This window comes from Ctenopharyngodon idella, chromosome 3, assembly GCF_019924925.1.
Source record: "Ctenopharyngodon idella isolate HZGC_01 chromosome 3, HZGC01, whole genome shotgun sequence".
NCBI classification, from domain to species: Eukaryota; Metazoa; Chordata; class Actinopteri; order Cypriniformes; family Xenocyprididae; genus Ctenopharyngodon; species Ctenopharyngodon idella.
Genome location: NC_067222.1, coordinates 3,415,617 through 3,432,632, shown reverse-complemented (window position 1 = coordinate 3,432,632; position 17,016 = coordinate 3,415,617). Strand labels below are relative to the sequence as shown.

The following is a 17,016-nucleotide window of genomic DNA, read 5'->3' as shown; positions in this document are numbered from 1 at the left end:
CCACATTGATGGCTCATGAAGGTGTAATTGTTCAATTAACATATTATTTTATTTTAAAATATAAAGAAATTGTAATCCTAAAGTGTTTTTCAAGTGTAATATTTCTGTAAAGGCTAGGGACAGAAAAGTGGACGTTTCTGTAGAATGACCCAAACCTTGAACCCATGTATGACGCAGGATGTAGGAGTATCGTAAGCTTAGACGTCTCTCATGGTTTCAACAAATAGGGCTGTGCAACAAACTCAAGCTCCTCTTCTCTTATATCAAAATCTTCTGACATTTCTCTTTAAAAATTAACATTGTAGTCTTCTAATTTGTGACCAGTGTTTTGTTTTGCTCTCTCTGCTGCGCTTCTGTGTTCGTTATAACGTCATGCGTCGGGTCAGAGGTCGCTCTTCTGCTGCAAACTGATGTGTATGGCTGTCTGCTGGAAGCTAGTTAATATAGTTAATAAAGTTTTAAATATGTATATTTTTTTCCATCACTTTGATTAAAACATTTAATATTGTTGCATGAATATACTTTAACTTCCGTCTTGTTCCTCAGGTTTGAAATGTCTGCAGCATGGCGTGTGCACAGCAGTGTGCTGCTGAATACCTCAGAAACTGCAGGAGAAACCTGGTGACTCAAATGAGAAACCTTCCTCTGATCATTGAGAATCTTTATCAACAGAAGGTTTTCAATGACCATGAGGTCGATGCTCTCAAAGCAGAGAGGACAGAGTTTGATAAAGCCAGATCTATATTGGATTGGGTCATTAACAAAGGGGAAACTGCCTGTTATGAATTACTCAGGATTCTAGATGCAACTCAGAAGAGGACATTAGATTCTGATTTACACTACTGGATCTGCTGTTTTCCCTTCAGAGTGGAAGATACAGAGATCAGCTATTCAACTGGTGAGTAGATAAATGAAAAACATTTAAATGAAAAGACAGTAAATGAACACATTTCAATACAAATCTTTGTTTTTGTTGCTATTTTAGGTACAAAGCCCTGTCAAAACTACCAGAAAAAGCTCAAGAACAAAGCAAAAAATATTCTGAAGGACCAAAGGGAACATTGCGGTAAATATCTGGGTGACGAGGGACAAGTAAACTTCCATTTTATATCTCTTGTTTTAGAGACAGACTCTGAGGGGAAAACTCCTCAATGCAAAATAAAATGGAAAAACAAAAAATGCAAAAAACTTCGTCCCAAAAAGCTGAGAGCTTACATTCCTAATGAGGAACAAGCACTTTCACCTGTGGATCTCCTAAGATGCCAAGATAAGAACATCCTCCTCATAGGCAAACCTGGAATAGGAAAGACTACAGTTGTCCAGGAAATTATGCGTCTGTGGGCAGAGAAAGATGACAGAGAGTTTTACTACATGTTTTACTTTGATGAAAGTGTTTTGGCTCACAGTTCTAGGGTTGTCAATTTGGAGTCTATTTTCTTTGACGTATATTTAAAACCCAAGGAAAAAGACAGAAAGGACGTGTTTCAAGATATTGAGGAAAACTCTGAGAATGTTGTCATTGTATTTGATGGCGTAGTAGATTTAGAAGAAAATTCCACCTTACGGAAGATCATGAAGCACGAGCTCCTGCCTGATGCCAAGATTATAATAACATGCAGATCAGAGGTGGAATATGATCCACTTTTCTCCAGCTGGCCGACACGGAAAGTGTATGTCCAAGGATTCAGTGAAAAGTCTATCAGCACTTACTACCAGAGTATGTTGGGTCACGATTCTGTTCTTTTAGATGATGTTTTGAAGAATCAAGAGCTGTTCAGTCTCAGCCATGTGCCAATGTATGCGTTCATGATTGTAGACTTGATTCAATTTAAAAATGACAACGTTTACAACCATCTACACACAGTCACAGAAATGTACATCCACATTTTCCGTGTTGCTGTGAAGAAGCATGGAAAGAAAAAAATTGAGGAAATAGATATGTACTTGAAAGAGATCAAAGACCAGATTCATCTGTTGATGAAAAATGCATTCAGTGCAACTATGCAGAAGTGCCTGAACCTTCCAGATATTAGCAGTGTTAAGAAAGACATTTGTCATGCTTTTCTGAAGATGATCACAACAAGAGACTCGCCTACATCTGCAACAACATACTGTGCATTTCTCCACAACACAATGCAGGAATTCTTCTCAGCTTTGTGGCTTCTTGGAAATCCAGGTGAAACTGAGAAAGTCCTACATCTCTGTCAGACAGAGGAGAATAAACACATGAGACATGTTCTTCCTTTCTTATGTGGACTTCTGGGAGAACACAACATTAACCTCATCAAGTGTCTCTTCCCAGAGGATCAGATAAAGAAAACATCTGATTGGTTCATTGAGAAGTTTTTGGACACTTTCCTCCAGCCTCAGAGTGAAAGTGAAGTGGTCGATCTTCTCTATGTGTGTCAGTGCTTGTATGAGCTCCAGTCTCCTAAAGCATGTTTAATGTTCCTGGAGAAGATGGACCATCAGCTCGAGCCTGAAGGAGATCTTGACCCTCATCAGTGTTGTGCTTTGTCTTATGTGATCGGTCAGTCCAGAGATAAAGAGGTTTATTTGAATCTGGAGGACTGTAACATGACTGACACAGGAATGAAAATGATGCTCAGATGCTCACCAAAGATCAGGTACCAAGGAATAGGGGTGAAATGCTATGATATATTGCAATATAAAAATGTGACGATATGTATCGTGAATGTGAAAAATCAATCACAATATCCAAGACTGAGCTTACTGTATTTATAAGGTATAGTTCAACCCAAAATTAAAATTCTTTCATCATGTAATCACATTCATATCTTTTCAAACTAAGATTTTTATTCACCATATTTTTTTATGAAACTTGAGAGATTTCTGTCTCTCCATTTAAAGTCCATTCCCATAAAACTTAAAAGATGTAAAAAGTTCATAAAGGCATTGTAAAAATAATCAATTGCACAATTTAATCCAAGTCTTCTGAAGAGACACGATCGCTTTATATGATGAACAGATTTACTAATCAACACACATACTGTAGTAAACACTGATGTTCAAATATATGAACGCGTGTGTGACGTGAGAATGACATGAGGGCAGTGGTGTATAAAGTACTCAAACCATACTTGAGTAAAAGTATAGATATCTTACCAGAAAATGACTTTGGTAGAAGTTAAAGTCACTGTTTAGAATGTTACTTGAGTAAAAGTTTTAAAGTATGTGATATTTTTTGTACTTAAGTACGAAAAGTATTTTTTTGATATTAAACGTACTTAAGTATTTAAAGTAAAAGTACAAGTAAATGTAAAATATAAAAGGAGCAAAAAAATATTATTAAAAATTGCACTATACACAGTATGAGCAGCAAGATTGTGTTCAGTTTTAACTCTTTTACATTTTGTTTCTTTGAATTAAAAAAATGCCTAAATGTTTATTGTAATTTTTAAATATAAAAAATACTAATATATTAATTATACATTGATCGTTCATGTTAACTCATAGTGCATTATAACTAATGTAAGAGACAACTTTAAAATGTTAAAATGTAAATGTTGAAATTAAAAATGAACAATACTTTTATTAACCTTATTTAATGTTACAAATGGACTCTTATTGTAAAGTGTTACCATTTCATATAAACCCAAACAGTCATGCTTAAAAATTACCATCTTTACACACAAAGGCATAGCATGGGTCTATTATATGTATACTTTCAGACATTATTTGCCTCTATTTTAGAAAACGTCTCAGTTACGTATGTAACCCTCGTTCCCGGAAGGAGGGAACGGAGACGTACGTCAGTAGTGACCGACGAATCGGGATATCGCTAGAGAGCCCTATCAGCTTCGAGTGAACTACAACAGGCCAATGAAGTTGGCGTGCAATATTTGCATAATGCGCACCGCCCCCGCCAGGTGGTATAAATAGGGGAGCAGATGCAATCGCACTGTTTTTCGCTGAGAAGACAACCTAGTCTGCACTACAGCGAGGGTACAGCAACTGTGGCGACGGGACGTACGTCTTCGTTCCCTCCTTCAGGGAACGAGGGTTACATACGTAACCGAGACGTTCCCTTTCAGTCGGTCAAGTTCGACGTACGTCAGTAGTGACCGACGAATTGGGATCCCAAATAAAGCGCCACAGTATGAACCCCTTCCAGTGCCCAGCGCAAGCTCTAGCCACCCGGCGCACCAGTGGGACGGGGGAAGGGGGCGAGCTGACGCCGAGAGAGTCTACTGCTGTTCCGATATACCCACTAAGTAAACTAGACTACACTGGGGAAGCGAACCCGTAGGGGACGCTGCGGAGACCACTACCCACCCGTAGGGGAGGAATTTACGTGGAGTACACATATGGACTGGCCGTGGGCAGTACGCATATGGAGTCCCTGGGATGGCTCCACCTGGGTAGGGGGAGACTCATCTGACAGGTGACAGCAGAGCTGGCTCTGCTAGGGAAAGACACGGGCTCGCCATAGGGAGTTGACCGTGGACAAATACACACATGGGACCACTCACGTGGAGGGGTCACGACATGTGGAACCCAGCCAAAAGTCAACGTCGGTGACGGAGGTTTGGCCTGGCAACAGACACTCCGCAATGTCCGAGCCGAAGGGGGAGGCGGAGGAACTCGACAGGGTTCGCCAAGCGGGGAACTCGACTGGAGTAAAAAGGATGCACGTATCCGGCCCAGGGGGCGGGAGTGGCATTGCAAGCCGACACTAGAACGGGCTCTTTGCGTCTACCGGCTGGTGGAAGCGAGTACACGGGAAGATACCGGTTCTACACGAAGGCTATAGAATCTAGCGAACGTGTTAGGTGTCGCCCAGCCCGCAGCTCTACAGATATCTGTCAGCGAGGTTCACTACCTGATCTCGAAAGGGAGTGGTAGGAACCTTGGGCACAAATCCAGGCTGGGGTCTCAGGATAACGTGAGAGTCACCTGGCCTGAATTCCAGGCACGATTCGTCAACCGAAAATGCGTGCAGGTCCCCTACCCTCTTCAGCGAGGCCAATGCAACCAGGAGGACGGTCTTTAGGGACAGTACTTTACCTCGACTGGTTGCAAAGGCTCGAAGGGACGACCCCGGAGAGATGTAAGAACCAGGGTCAGATCCCAAGAGGGTACAGAGGGGGGCCGGGGAGGATTCAGTCTCAAGAACCTGACGATCAGATCGTGCTTCCCTAGCGATTAACCATCAACTGCATAGTGATGTGCAGCGATAGCGGCAACATACACCTTGAGGGTGGAGGTAGACAGCCTTCGCTCCAGGCCCTCTTGCAGAAAGGAAAGCACGGCTCTGACCGAACATGATCGGGGGTCCTCTCGCTCTGGTTGAGAGGAACACCATTCGACGAACAGGTTCCACTTCAGCGCATAGAGGTTCCTCGTAGAAGGAGCTCTAGCAGAAGTGATCGTGTCTGCGACCGCTTGCGGGAGATCACTCAGAACCTCCGCGTCCCGTCCAGGGACCACACATGGAGTTTCCACAGGTCGGGACGTGGGTGCCAGAGGGTGCCCCGTCTCTGAGTCAGGAGGTCCTTCCTCAGAGGAATGGGCCAGGGAGGTGCTGTCGCGAGGAGCGTGAGGTCCGAGAACCAGGTCCGAGTGGGCCAGTATGGAGCCACTAACAAGACCTGCTCCTCGTCCTCCTTGACTTTGCACAGGAGCTGTGCGAGAAGGCTCACTGGGGGAAACGCATATTTGCGCAGGCCCCGGGGCCAGCTGATTGCCAGGGCATCCGTGCCGAGCGTGCCGCCGGTCAGGGAATAGAATAACTGGCAGTGGGCAGTCTCCGGGGAGGCGAACAGATCTATCTGTGCCTCGCCGAAGCGCTGCCAGATCAGCTGGACCACCTGGGGATGGAGTCTCCATTTGCCCGGAAGCGGAGGCTGCCGTGAGAGCTCGTCGGCTGCACGGTTGAGCACGCCTGGGACGTGAATGGCATGAAGCAACCTCAGATGCTTCTGACTCCATAGCAAGAGATGGCGGGCGAGTTGCGACATACGGCGGGAGCGTAGACCACCCTGATGGTTGATGTACGCAACAGCTGCAGTGCTGTCCGAGTGGACCAGTACGTGCTTGTCTGTCAACAGCTCCTGGAAGCGGCCCAGTGCAAGACGTACTGCTAGCAACTCGAGGCAATTGATATGCCAATGCAGTTGGGGCCCCGTCCACAGACCCGATGCTGCATGCCCGTTGTACGTGGCCCCCCACCCCGTGGCAGAGGCATCTGTGTGGACCACAGCATGCCTGGACACTTGTTCGAGGGGAACTCCAGCCCGCAGGAACGAAGGGTCCGACCACTTGGTGAGGGTGCGACGGCAGTTCGCTGTCACGGGGACACGGAACGCACCGCGCTGCCACACCCATCTCAGGACCCGGCCGCGGAGCCAGTGTTGAAGCGGCCTCATATGAAGCAATCCGAGCGGCGTGACTGCGGCTGCGGATGCCATATGCCCCAGGAGCCTCTGAAAGAGTTTCAGTGGGGCCGCCATCCTGCGCTTGAGCGTACTCAGGCAGGTCAACACTGACTGGACGCGCTCCTCGGTGAGGCGCGCGGTCCGGGCGACCGAATCCAGTTTCCCTACTGAGATAAGAGATCCTCTGCCCAGGGGAGAGTTTGCTCTTGTCCCAGTTGACCCGAAGACCCAACCGGCTGAGGTGAGCTAACACCATGTCCCTGTGTTCGCACAACTGCTCCCGCGAGCTGGCCAGGATGAGCCAGTCATCAAGGTAGTTGAGGATGCGAACGCCCTGTTCCTTGAGGGGAACAATGGCCGCCTCCGCAACCTTCGTAAAGACGCGGGGCGACAGGGCCAGCCCGAAGGGTAGGACTTTGTACTGATATGCCCGACCCTCGAACGCAAACCGTAGAAGGAGTCTGTGACGAGGCAGAATCGAGACATGAAAGTACGCGTCCTTCAGGTCGATCGCTGCAAACCAATCCTGGGGACGGATGCATTTGAAAATGCACTTCTGCATAAGCATCTTGAACGGCAGCCTGTGAAGGGACCGATTCAGGACACGCAGATCCAGGATTGGCCGTAGCCCATCGCCCTTCTTGGGTACAATGAAGTAGGGGCTGGAGAACCCTGACTCCATATCGGCTGGAGGGACCGGCTCGACTGCATCCTTCGACAGGAGGACAGCAATCTCCACCCAGAGAACAGGTGCATTGTCCAGGGACACACGAGTGTAATGGACACCCCTGAACACCGGGGGATGCCAAGTGAACTGAATCGCATAGCCGAGTCTGATGGCACGAATGAGCCAGCGGGACGGGCTGGAAAGCGCTAGCCAGGCTTCCAGACACCGAACCAGCGGGACCAAATGCACCACAGACATACCGGGCGTGGGGCAGCGAGGTAGAGTGCTGGGACCCGACTCGGACGGCATAGCGGCCCGTAGTGGGGTCAGACTCTGCAAGGTGGCAGTGTGAATGGGAGACGGCACATGGGAGGCGGCCTCGACCACACTGGGACCTGCTGGTGAAGTGAGAGGGGGCTGAGAGTGGCGAGGTGGGGCCTCGCGCACTGCCAGCCGTGCCCTCTTGGGACCTGGAGGGTTAGAAAACAGTTCTACTTCGTGGGTACCGCTGGTCTCCGGAGAGCCAGCGGCGGAACAAACCAAAATTCTCCACCCGGCCCTCCTCCGGGGAGGGAGCGATGCGGGCATCGTCTCCCAAAGAACTGTTTACCTCAGCTCCAGGTCACCCGTTTCTCCAGGACCACTTCTCTCTAGCCAAGTGGCTTGGCTGCGGGCTGAGCGGGCTGGATTTTAGGCCAGCTTGTGAGATGAGAGCATCGAGAAAGCGTACTTAGACGATGACACACCTCTGCAAGGCTAGCCAGGGGTGTTTCCGGACCACCATGGTGGACATTGTCTGGCCAGGGGCCTGTGCTATGACTTACATCATGCGTAGCTCAACCCCGACTCAGAACTACCCATATGCCATGAGCGCATTGGCCTTCCACAGACTTGCCGGGGGCCAAGACCCATGCAGGGCAGAGGTGGTGTGCCCGTAGCACTGCCACCCCACCACAGAGGGTAGTGAGAGAGAAAAAAACTTTTAATGCAGATTATGACCCTTTTGGCGTTCCATATTTGGCACCATAAAAGGCTTCCAAACTGCCAAGTTTTTCATGCACGTCCGGGCTAAGACAGGGGGCAGGGCAAGGCGAGTACGCGTCGCACCACGCCCCCAGGGGCCCGGGAAAGCATGGTCGTTAACTCTGAATCTGATTCAGCATGAGCACATCACAACCGTGGGACGCTCAGCCTCATCTTCATGTCCAGAGCCCAACAACCCTCTCTCCAATGTAGCAGTCGACATCTGATCCTCTGCTGGAGCCCTGACTAAGATGCTAGGTCCCCCATGAGAAGGACCAGCAATCCACCCAGAAGCTACCAGCCATGTGGGAGAGTGAACGTGGTTGTCTAACTGAACGACACACGTCGCTGAGCGCCGACGTGGCCATGTTTTTACCAAACATAAACCACCCACGAACACAGTCACAACATGTTTGCGATGCATTAGAGGAGTGGGGGGCCCACGGTGATTGGCTCGGCAGGTATTGCCCCACTGTGATCCTCTGGTCACCCTGGCTTATTCACCAAAAGTAGTACTTTTCTGATTCAGAAAGAGAAACTAGATCAGGGAATAGGTGAGGGGACTCCACCTCATTTGAGGCACTCGAGTCTCAACCACGCATCTAGAGCGCCGAACAACACGCTGGGTTGCCATGGCAATGCGCGCTGTCAGCACGCCAACTTCATTGGCCTGTTGTAGTTCACTCGAAGCTGATAGGGCTCTCTAGCGATATCCCGATTCGTTGGTCACTACTGACGTACGTCGAATGTGACCGACTGAAAGGGAACTTGATTATTATCTAATCAAAATATGTGTTACAGTAACGATAAAAAAAAGAACTGAAATCAAATACATTTCTTATTTGTTATGTTTCTGTCGCTGCATGATGAGGATACAGTTTAAATATGCAAGTTCGCTGGATAATGAATGAATAAGCAAACAATGCAAATGAATGGTAACAATCGTGACATTAAACAGTTGGTATTTTGTCACATTGTTTTAATCGCTTGAGGTACTACTAATGTTAGCATCCTCTCAGCCTCGACGGCAAACATACTGTTCTCCACTAATGCAGCATCTAGTCATCAAACTAATTACTTTATAATGATATGAAAACATGTACTGTAGTGTACACTGTATAACATACCGTTTTGTTGTCTATGTTTTAAATTAAAGTGTCCCGCTCTGTGCAGCGAGCAGCCTCACGTCACGTGTCAAAACAAACTCTACGAGGCGACAGTGATAGTTGTTATTTCGCCTCTAGAGGTCGCTCTCGTACTGTTTAATGACAGCGCAATCTTCTCAGCACTCTTCTCCAGCAACGGACGCAACCCGGAAAATGAAATCAACCGCGGTTGTGCGAGCACTTGTTTGCACGTGCTTGCTTGCAGTCTGAGTTTTTCCGACTTTATTTTGTATTAAGTAACGAAAATGCTTTGGGAAAATGTATGTAAAAGTATACATTTTATTTAGGAAATGTAGTGGAGTAAAATTAAAAGTTGACAGAAATATAAAAACTTAAGTAAAGTACAGATTCTCCCAAAAAATACTTAAGTACTGTAACGAAGAATTATTACTTCGTTACATTACACCACTGCATGAGGGTGAGTAAATGAAGACAGAATTTTAATTTTTGGGTGAATGAACCTCTTAACATTTGTGAATATTCATTTTGCCACGTTTAAAACTGTGATGATTGATTGTGTTGATCATCTGAAGCGCATAATTCTCACAGTGAAAGCACAAACATCATTGAAATCACCATATCGCATTTTTAGCTTAGTAGAATGATGATTCTAAGCATTTTAGATGGTTTATTCTCATTGTGTAAGTGTGTTTATAGAGGGAGAGTCAGGACATAGTGAGCAGTGGGAGAGTGTGTGTGCGTGCAGCTTGTAAGAGATCCAATGAATGCCTGCACTGAAACCGTGAGTTAACTGCGTGAGGAAAAAGATGAAAGTTTACAGAATTTCAGTGACCGTACTACATTTAAATTTTATTGTGAGTTCAATATTGTGCATCGTACCAAATCATGCCATGAGTGTATCTTTACACCCTTACTTTAGTAAGGAAGGATCATGATAGTTGACTAGTCAATCAACAACTCTTGGATTGCATTTAGCCAAAGCCATTTCACCCTGAAGATAAGCGGGGTTGGGCCTGGTCAGTACCTGGATGGGAGACCTCCTGGGACAACTAGGTTGCTGCTGGAAGAGGCGTTAGTGAGGCCAGCAGGGGGTGCTCACCCTGTGATCTGTGTGGGTCCTAAAGCCCCACACTATACTGTAACAAGCACTGTCTTTCGGATGAGACATTAAACCGAGGTCCTGACTCTCAGTGGTCATTAAAAATCCCATGGCACTTCTCGTAAAAGAGCAGGGGTGTAACCCTGGAGTCCTGGCCATATTCCCTCCATTGGCCCTTATCAATCATGGCTTCCTAATAATCCCTATCCACTCACTCTGCTCTCCACCTATAGCTGTGTGGAGAGAGCACTGGTGCCGTTGTACTGGGGCTGCTGTCGCAATATCCAAGTTGATGCTGCACTGGTGGTGGGTGAGGAGAGATATGATTGTAAAGGGCTTTGGGTGTAGAGTAGTAAAGCGCTATATAAATGCCTAATTCATTCATTTAAACTCGTGGACAGCATTTAGAGATGCAGCGTCTCAGATTTTATTTTATTTTTTTTGGCTGCCAAGAGACTGACTCCACCGCTAAAAATAAATAAATCTAAGAACGATAAGAGGCAAGTGTTGACAGGTCTAACTGCCACACACTAATGTTTTTACTTAGGCTACAATGGCCATGAATTTTTCCCCAAAGCTGCATATAGGCTGTTTAATGCAGTTTAGAAATGCATTTTAATAATGCATTCATGGCAAAACCATTATTGTTGTGAAAATAATTTACATTATTTTAAAAACAATAAAACAAATGTTGGGAAAGTGCATGTAGGGTTTTTCTATTGCATGCAGATTCAAACATGAAGTAAATAATAGAGTTTCAGTCCACAATACAGCAGATTCATGGTTTATTATGGGGCTGTCTTTTTAATATTCAATTTAATTCATAAACCATTTCCGTGCATTGGGCAGGCAGTAATATAAAGTAATAATAAATAAAATAATGAAAATTGAAAAAATTAATAATTTCCATGGGTCTAGGATTTGCACCTGTTTGTTTCAGGTTTGAATCGGGTCTTCTGTGAAATCAAGCGTAGAGTTAGTTCTGGCAGGTGACGTCAGTCAAGCTCACTTTGGCTCTCAGCTGATCCACGTCTACCTATAGGAATACGACACCTATTACAGTGTCCCAGTATAAGACACCATTCAGTATTACAGCAGCTTTACTGCATTGCTCAGGAGTGAATTACCCTCCTTCATCCCCAGCTCCTCCTCTCATCCACAATCAGGACTTGGCCTTCTGATATTCCTCTTCAAATAAAACTGTAATTTATCTTAATTTGTTACATTAAAGAATTGTCATTAAGAACATTAATGATATCTATAATACATTTACGTTGGTTCTGTTGTTAATCCTCATGTCTATCCTCATCATCACTGCACTCCCTGCTCTTATCTATGATAACCTGCAGAACAGAACTATTCTGCCAATTCAAATTGTATGCTAATTTCCAATAATTTTTGATGATAGTGGTCTTGACAGAATTAGAATTAACTGGCAATGGAATTTATTAACTGGAATTAAGTGGCAATGTCACAAAAAACTAGGGTCCTGCAGTTCTAGGACGACTGTGGTCGTGAAAACGCAGTACTGGAGCTGCAGTTTCAATAGTGGTTTTTCCTGTGGGTTTATGGGGGGGCATCTGAAGAACAAATCGGATCCTAAACATTTGCATACGCATATGGTCAAAACTCCACGCAGCTCCTATGATAAACTATATTGAAAATTAATGACTTTAGGAGCACATGATTTTTTTTTTTTTTTTAATGTGAATGAATAAATAATTTATAATAAATACTGCAATATTCCATAAAAAATAAGAATTGTTAAGGTCACAATAAAGGTCACAGATACAGTAACTTAGGACACAAAAGACACCTTTCTACTGAAAACATCAGAAGAAAGATGCCCAGGATCACCTGTGTGAACACGCCATAGACCTGCTGCAGGGAGGATGAGAACAGATGTATCCAGAGCAATAAACTGTAACGCCTGTATATGAGACACCAGTGATCTTTATTCAAAATAACTTCCCTCCTCCACGCAGTGACATCTCATCTCTTCTCTGATGACGTGTGCTTCATCGTGAGGGTGGGACAATAAACTCTCCCCTCCAGAAACCCGTCACTCACATGAGATAGTAACAATATCAAATCACAATGATTCAACATCCCAATCATTTCCTGATAGACAAAATCAAGTGCTGCCTTACATTTTTTATCATTTGAAAAGCCGTCACACTCGGATATTCGTCACAATAGAGAAAAAATAATGGTCACAACTTCTATTTTATGTCGACTTTAACACTTGCGAAAAATCGTCTGCTTCACACAAACTCATCTCTGCAAGTGCTGTAAGTTTATGTCGCTTGTTACAAGCATTTAAAAAGGAAACATGTTTCAACCTTCTGCAATGAGAATCGTTTATCAGCTAAAGAGAAGCTCTAAGGTCTCTCCACCAAAATAAAAGCTCTAGTTTAACATTTGAAAATAACGAAATTACGACAGCTATAAATATTAGTATTATAATTTTACTGATGATCTGTGAAAAATTGTATTATTATTAAATACTTTTTTTTTTAGTACAGTTCCTGTTTACCTTAGTTCCCTTGTTAGTGTCCTTGGTTCTTAATTAGTTAACACCTGTTCTGTTTTTACCTTGATTTCTCTCTCTGTGTGTTTTTAAAGCTCTTAGTGTCCTCAGTTCTTTGTTCGGACTCGTTTCAGTTTATGGTCGTGTTGCTCCCTGTTATCTCCTGTTCCTTATTGGATTAAAGATTATTCTTGAGTTCTTCATCGTTAAAACCATCATTAAAAAATAGATAAATGCATTTTTGTAATTTAACAGTTGACTGAAAACCTTTTAACTGCCTCAGCCATTGTGACAACTAGCCCCTGTCTCCCATAAACTAGACGTCTAAACTAGTCAAAAGCTTGTCAGACACCACAGAAAAACTGTGGCTCTAAATTCATCCTCTTGAATCTTTGCTGCTAAAGCCGTCAATCTACAGCCCTTTTAAGATACTTTTTTACTGTTATACTATAATTCTAAACCTGTAAAAGTCTGTGATTTTAATATTGTGTTTGATTTCTGTGTTGCAGATTAAAGATTTGGGAAGATCCACTGAAGCAAATCACATTCTTTCTAGAATTCTTCCATAAAGTGTCTCAGTGCAGTTGCTCCTTTTTTGATCTGAGACCCAGAAACAAACCAGAACTGTGTGATGCACTGCTGGATCTTTGCTCACATGTGAAGAACTATGAGACTCAAACAGGCTGGAGTTTCCTTCCAGTGTTACAGTCAGTTTTCCAGTCACCTGATGTCTGGATCATAGATCTCTCACAGAGAAAGACCTCCGTTCTCCTGGAAGTGCTGAAACTACAAACAGAGAAGAAACCAGTAGAGCTGAGAGGATGTTCAGAGGAAGAGAGTGAAATGAAGAGTTTCCTTCAGTGTCTGCCCTACATCTCACAGCTGAGGTAAGATATTTGACAACTTGTTGCACAATATGTTTAAAAAGCTGGAGTGTCTCTGTGTTTTAAATGGATCATAAATTAAAATATATATAAATAAATGAAATATAAATAAATAAATGAAGACAGCAAGAGAAGGATTGTCACTGGTTAGAGTGTCACAGTCAGGAAGAACAAGAACAGCCAGAGTGGGTTTGAATTATGAATGTCACTTTAGCAAATTTAGACTTTTTTGAAGTAGACTTCATATGCATTTAATTTTCAGTATTTTTAACATTCATGAAAAGAAATTTCATGAAAAGCACATGGGATAAAAGATCTTCATTGTGGAACTTGATAAGTGTGTTTTTTCATTCTAATACTTGTGTGTCTATATCTGAGTATGTCATGAAATCAACAGAAAATTTCAACACTTTTGAGGTCAGAATGTGCTCTTAATGAATGTGAAGTTCAACTACTTAAAATATTAAATACTTCATATAATATAAATATAAAACAATATCTTGAATTATATCTTGAATTTTACAAGCATTGCAAAGTGAGTGACGTACATGATAATGATAATTGCTTGTCGTTTGTCATATATATTGGAAAGGTGGCATTAATTATATTACAGACATTGCAGGTTATTGCTGTGTTCACATCTGCAGTCCTTATGCCTCCCTGTAGCAGGTCTATGGCATGTTCACAGCTGATCAGGATCCTGGGCATCTTTCTTCTGGTGTTTTTCAGAGTCAGTAGAAATATCTCTTTAGTGTCCTAAGTTATTGGAGCTGCGGTGTAAAGAGTACCTGAAAACCATAAATGACTCTATTACAAGTTACAAGTCACCAATTCCGATATCACTTGAGTGAAACTCTGATTTTAACAGTACTTAGGTATTTTACTCATACTGAATGTAGGTTAGACTTACATTAGACACACACACACACATACCTTACACACACATATGTAGGTGTACATGTTAAAAAGATATATCAAAATAAATGGAAATGGAACAATAAAAATCCTTTGGATTGCTCAAGCATGTTGCCAAATAATGTGTTCATCACACTTTGTCTATGCCAAAAATGTAAGAAGATACGTTTTCAGTGGAATTTCAAAATTTGCATTGCTTGAGAAAGCCTGAAAATAAATACTTTAACTTTTTTCTTTGTCTTTTTTATTTAGACTGACTGGTTTAGTCAAGTTAGTTTTGCATCAAATTCAATGTGATTTTCGGTAATCGAGATCTGGCAGCAACAGTAAATTTATCCTCTTGGGCGAGCAATTCATGGACAAGTTTTCTTGCGCATAAAATCACCCACATGCCAACAAACCCATGAGATCATGGAACATTAATGACGATTCATAGCAACAGTGCGTCGGCACCAAAGCTGTTGTGGATCTGCTCATCCGTATCCCTCCGTAACTGGCACAGATCTACAGAAAATTGCAATAGTTTGGCAAATAATTAATTTATGGACAGTTATATAGATATTCCCAACATTTAATTATGTACGCTTTATGTTACACCTCAAATGACAAGGGAATTTAGTCATTTGTTTTATTACTTACCCTGTAACTACATGAAACAAGAGTGTAACAAGCACCACTTTAATTTACGGCCCGCAATATAATACTTACCCTGTAACTACATGAAACAAAAGTATATTTCCCCATGTATTAAAAAAGATTGCAATAGTTCTTTCTACTTGCCTTGATACAACTTTTTCAGTGCACTTTCTCGCTAAATTGCTCCCAAATGTAAGATTGTTGTCTATCATAATAGTATAAGTAACCCTTAGTTCTAAAATACTTACAGTATAAATAATTTGTTATTTTTATGGTTGTTACTCCTTTATTCCTTTATTATTCCTCTATACCAACACGTACTTACTTTATAGGTACACTATAATTATCGAAAGTTACGCTGTAAATTCATTGTAATTACACAGTACTTTCCGGGGTGTAATCTAAAGCGTTACCAGGAATTTATATAGTATGTAAATTACTATAGTTAATCAATTAATTACTATCCAGCCAGTCCACAAAATCATTTCGATGCAGAAAATGTTAGGTTCCATGCAAAATTTAATGATTAATTGCATTACTCATTACTAAGAGTAAAGAGTACATATATTTATTCAAAACCGTAGTCGAGTAGAAAGTAGAGAGTCATCATTTACTCACCCTGATGTTGTTCTAATGCCGTATGCCCTTCTTTCTTTTTCGGACCACAAAAGAAGAATGTTTTAAAAAAAAAAAATATCTCCCTCTCACGCTCGTCCATATAATGGCAGTGAATAGCGACCGACATCAAGCTTTTATGCCCCTGCCCCTTTAATTGCTAAGAGTTAGGAAATTGTGCTGGTGTCCCCCCGAACACAATTTCAACCGAGGGGGACCCCTCTGCCCCTGAATGTGATTTCACCCCTGCCCCAACGGAGGTCTGTGCACACCACTGTCAAGATTAATAAAAACATGACATGAGCATCCAGCATTACAGTCAGTTTTCCAGTCACCTGATGTCTGGATCATAGATCTCTCAGAGAGAAAGACCTCCGTCCTCCTGGAAGTGCTGAAACTCCAAACAGAGAAGAAACCAGTAGAGCTGAGAGGATGTTCAGAGGAAGAGAGTGAAATGAAGAGTTTCCTTCAGTGTCTGCCCTACATCTCACAGCTGAGGTACCTGAATTTACATGTTTTGAACTGTTAATTTAACTCTCAGAGACACAAGCATTGATATTATTCTTTCACCATTAAACATGTTTTTAGGAAGCCACTGATAATAAAAATGATTTTGTTTGTGTATCTTTTGATTTGGGTATAATTTCGCTAAATTGCAAAGCTGTTTTTTAATACAGCAAGTGAAAATAAATTATTCAAAACATAATTCAATGCACACAGCTACAGTATATGAAAAATACTATATTACAGCCAGTATGTGTAGATTTATAAAGAGTTTAGAAACTATTTAAAACCAAGAACTATTGAAAAACTGCAGTAAAAATGTTTAGTTGTAGCACAATTTTTGTCAGTGTCTGGGATAACAACAATAGACAAACACAATGTGCTTAAGCTGATAACACACAAACAATTTTAATTTCTTGTGTCTTTATTGAACACACCCATTAAACATTCACAGCGCCGGAGGAAAAGTGAATCCATAAACTAATTACTTTAACGAAAGCTAATTGAAGTCAGTAGCTTGCACACCTAAAGTCCAATTAATGAAATGAGTTTGAAGGTGTGGTTTAGAGCTACTTTGATTGATAAAAGACACAAACATTTTAAGATTGCTGTTTGTAA

The 17,016-nt window shown here is 42.6% G+C and overlaps 1 protein-coding gene and 1 long non-coding RNA gene across 11 annotated transcripts in view; one reads left to right on the top strand and one right to left on the bottom strand.

The window, feature by feature from the left end:
• Positions 1-529: 529 nt before the first annotated feature.
• The window catches only part of LOC127508489 (uncharacterized), a 155,165-nt gene continuing 138,678 nt past the window's right edge, over positions 530-17,016 (top strand). For 5 of the 10 annotated variants that reach the window (XM_051886492.1, XM_051886488.1, XM_051886487.1 and 2 more), the window contains exons 1-3: positions 530-898; positions 986-2,627; positions 13,354-13,731. In XM_051886492.1, the coding sequence (XP_051742452.1) occupies positions 565-898; positions 986-2,627; positions 13,354-13,731 (2,354 nt within the window). In that variant the 5' untranslated portion in view covers positions 530-564. Of the gene's footprint in view, positions 899-985; positions 2,628-13,353; positions 13,732-14,931; positions 16,393-17,016 lie in introns of those variants that run through there. The other 5 variants (XM_051886495.1, XM_051886494.1, XM_051886491.1 and 2 more) reach the window with 4 other exon arrangements.
• LOC127508516 (uncharacterized) overlaps positions 13,424-17,016 on the bottom strand; it is a 96,411-nt gene continuing 92,818 nt past the window's right edge. The window contains exons 8-9 of the long non-coding RNA XR_007928825.1: positions 16,230-16,318; positions 13,424-13,568 (exon numbers count right to left, since the gene is read on the bottom strand). This is a non-coding gene — a long non-coding RNA (uncharacterized LOC127508516). The remainder of the gene's footprint in view (positions 13,569-16,229; positions 16,319-17,016) is intronic.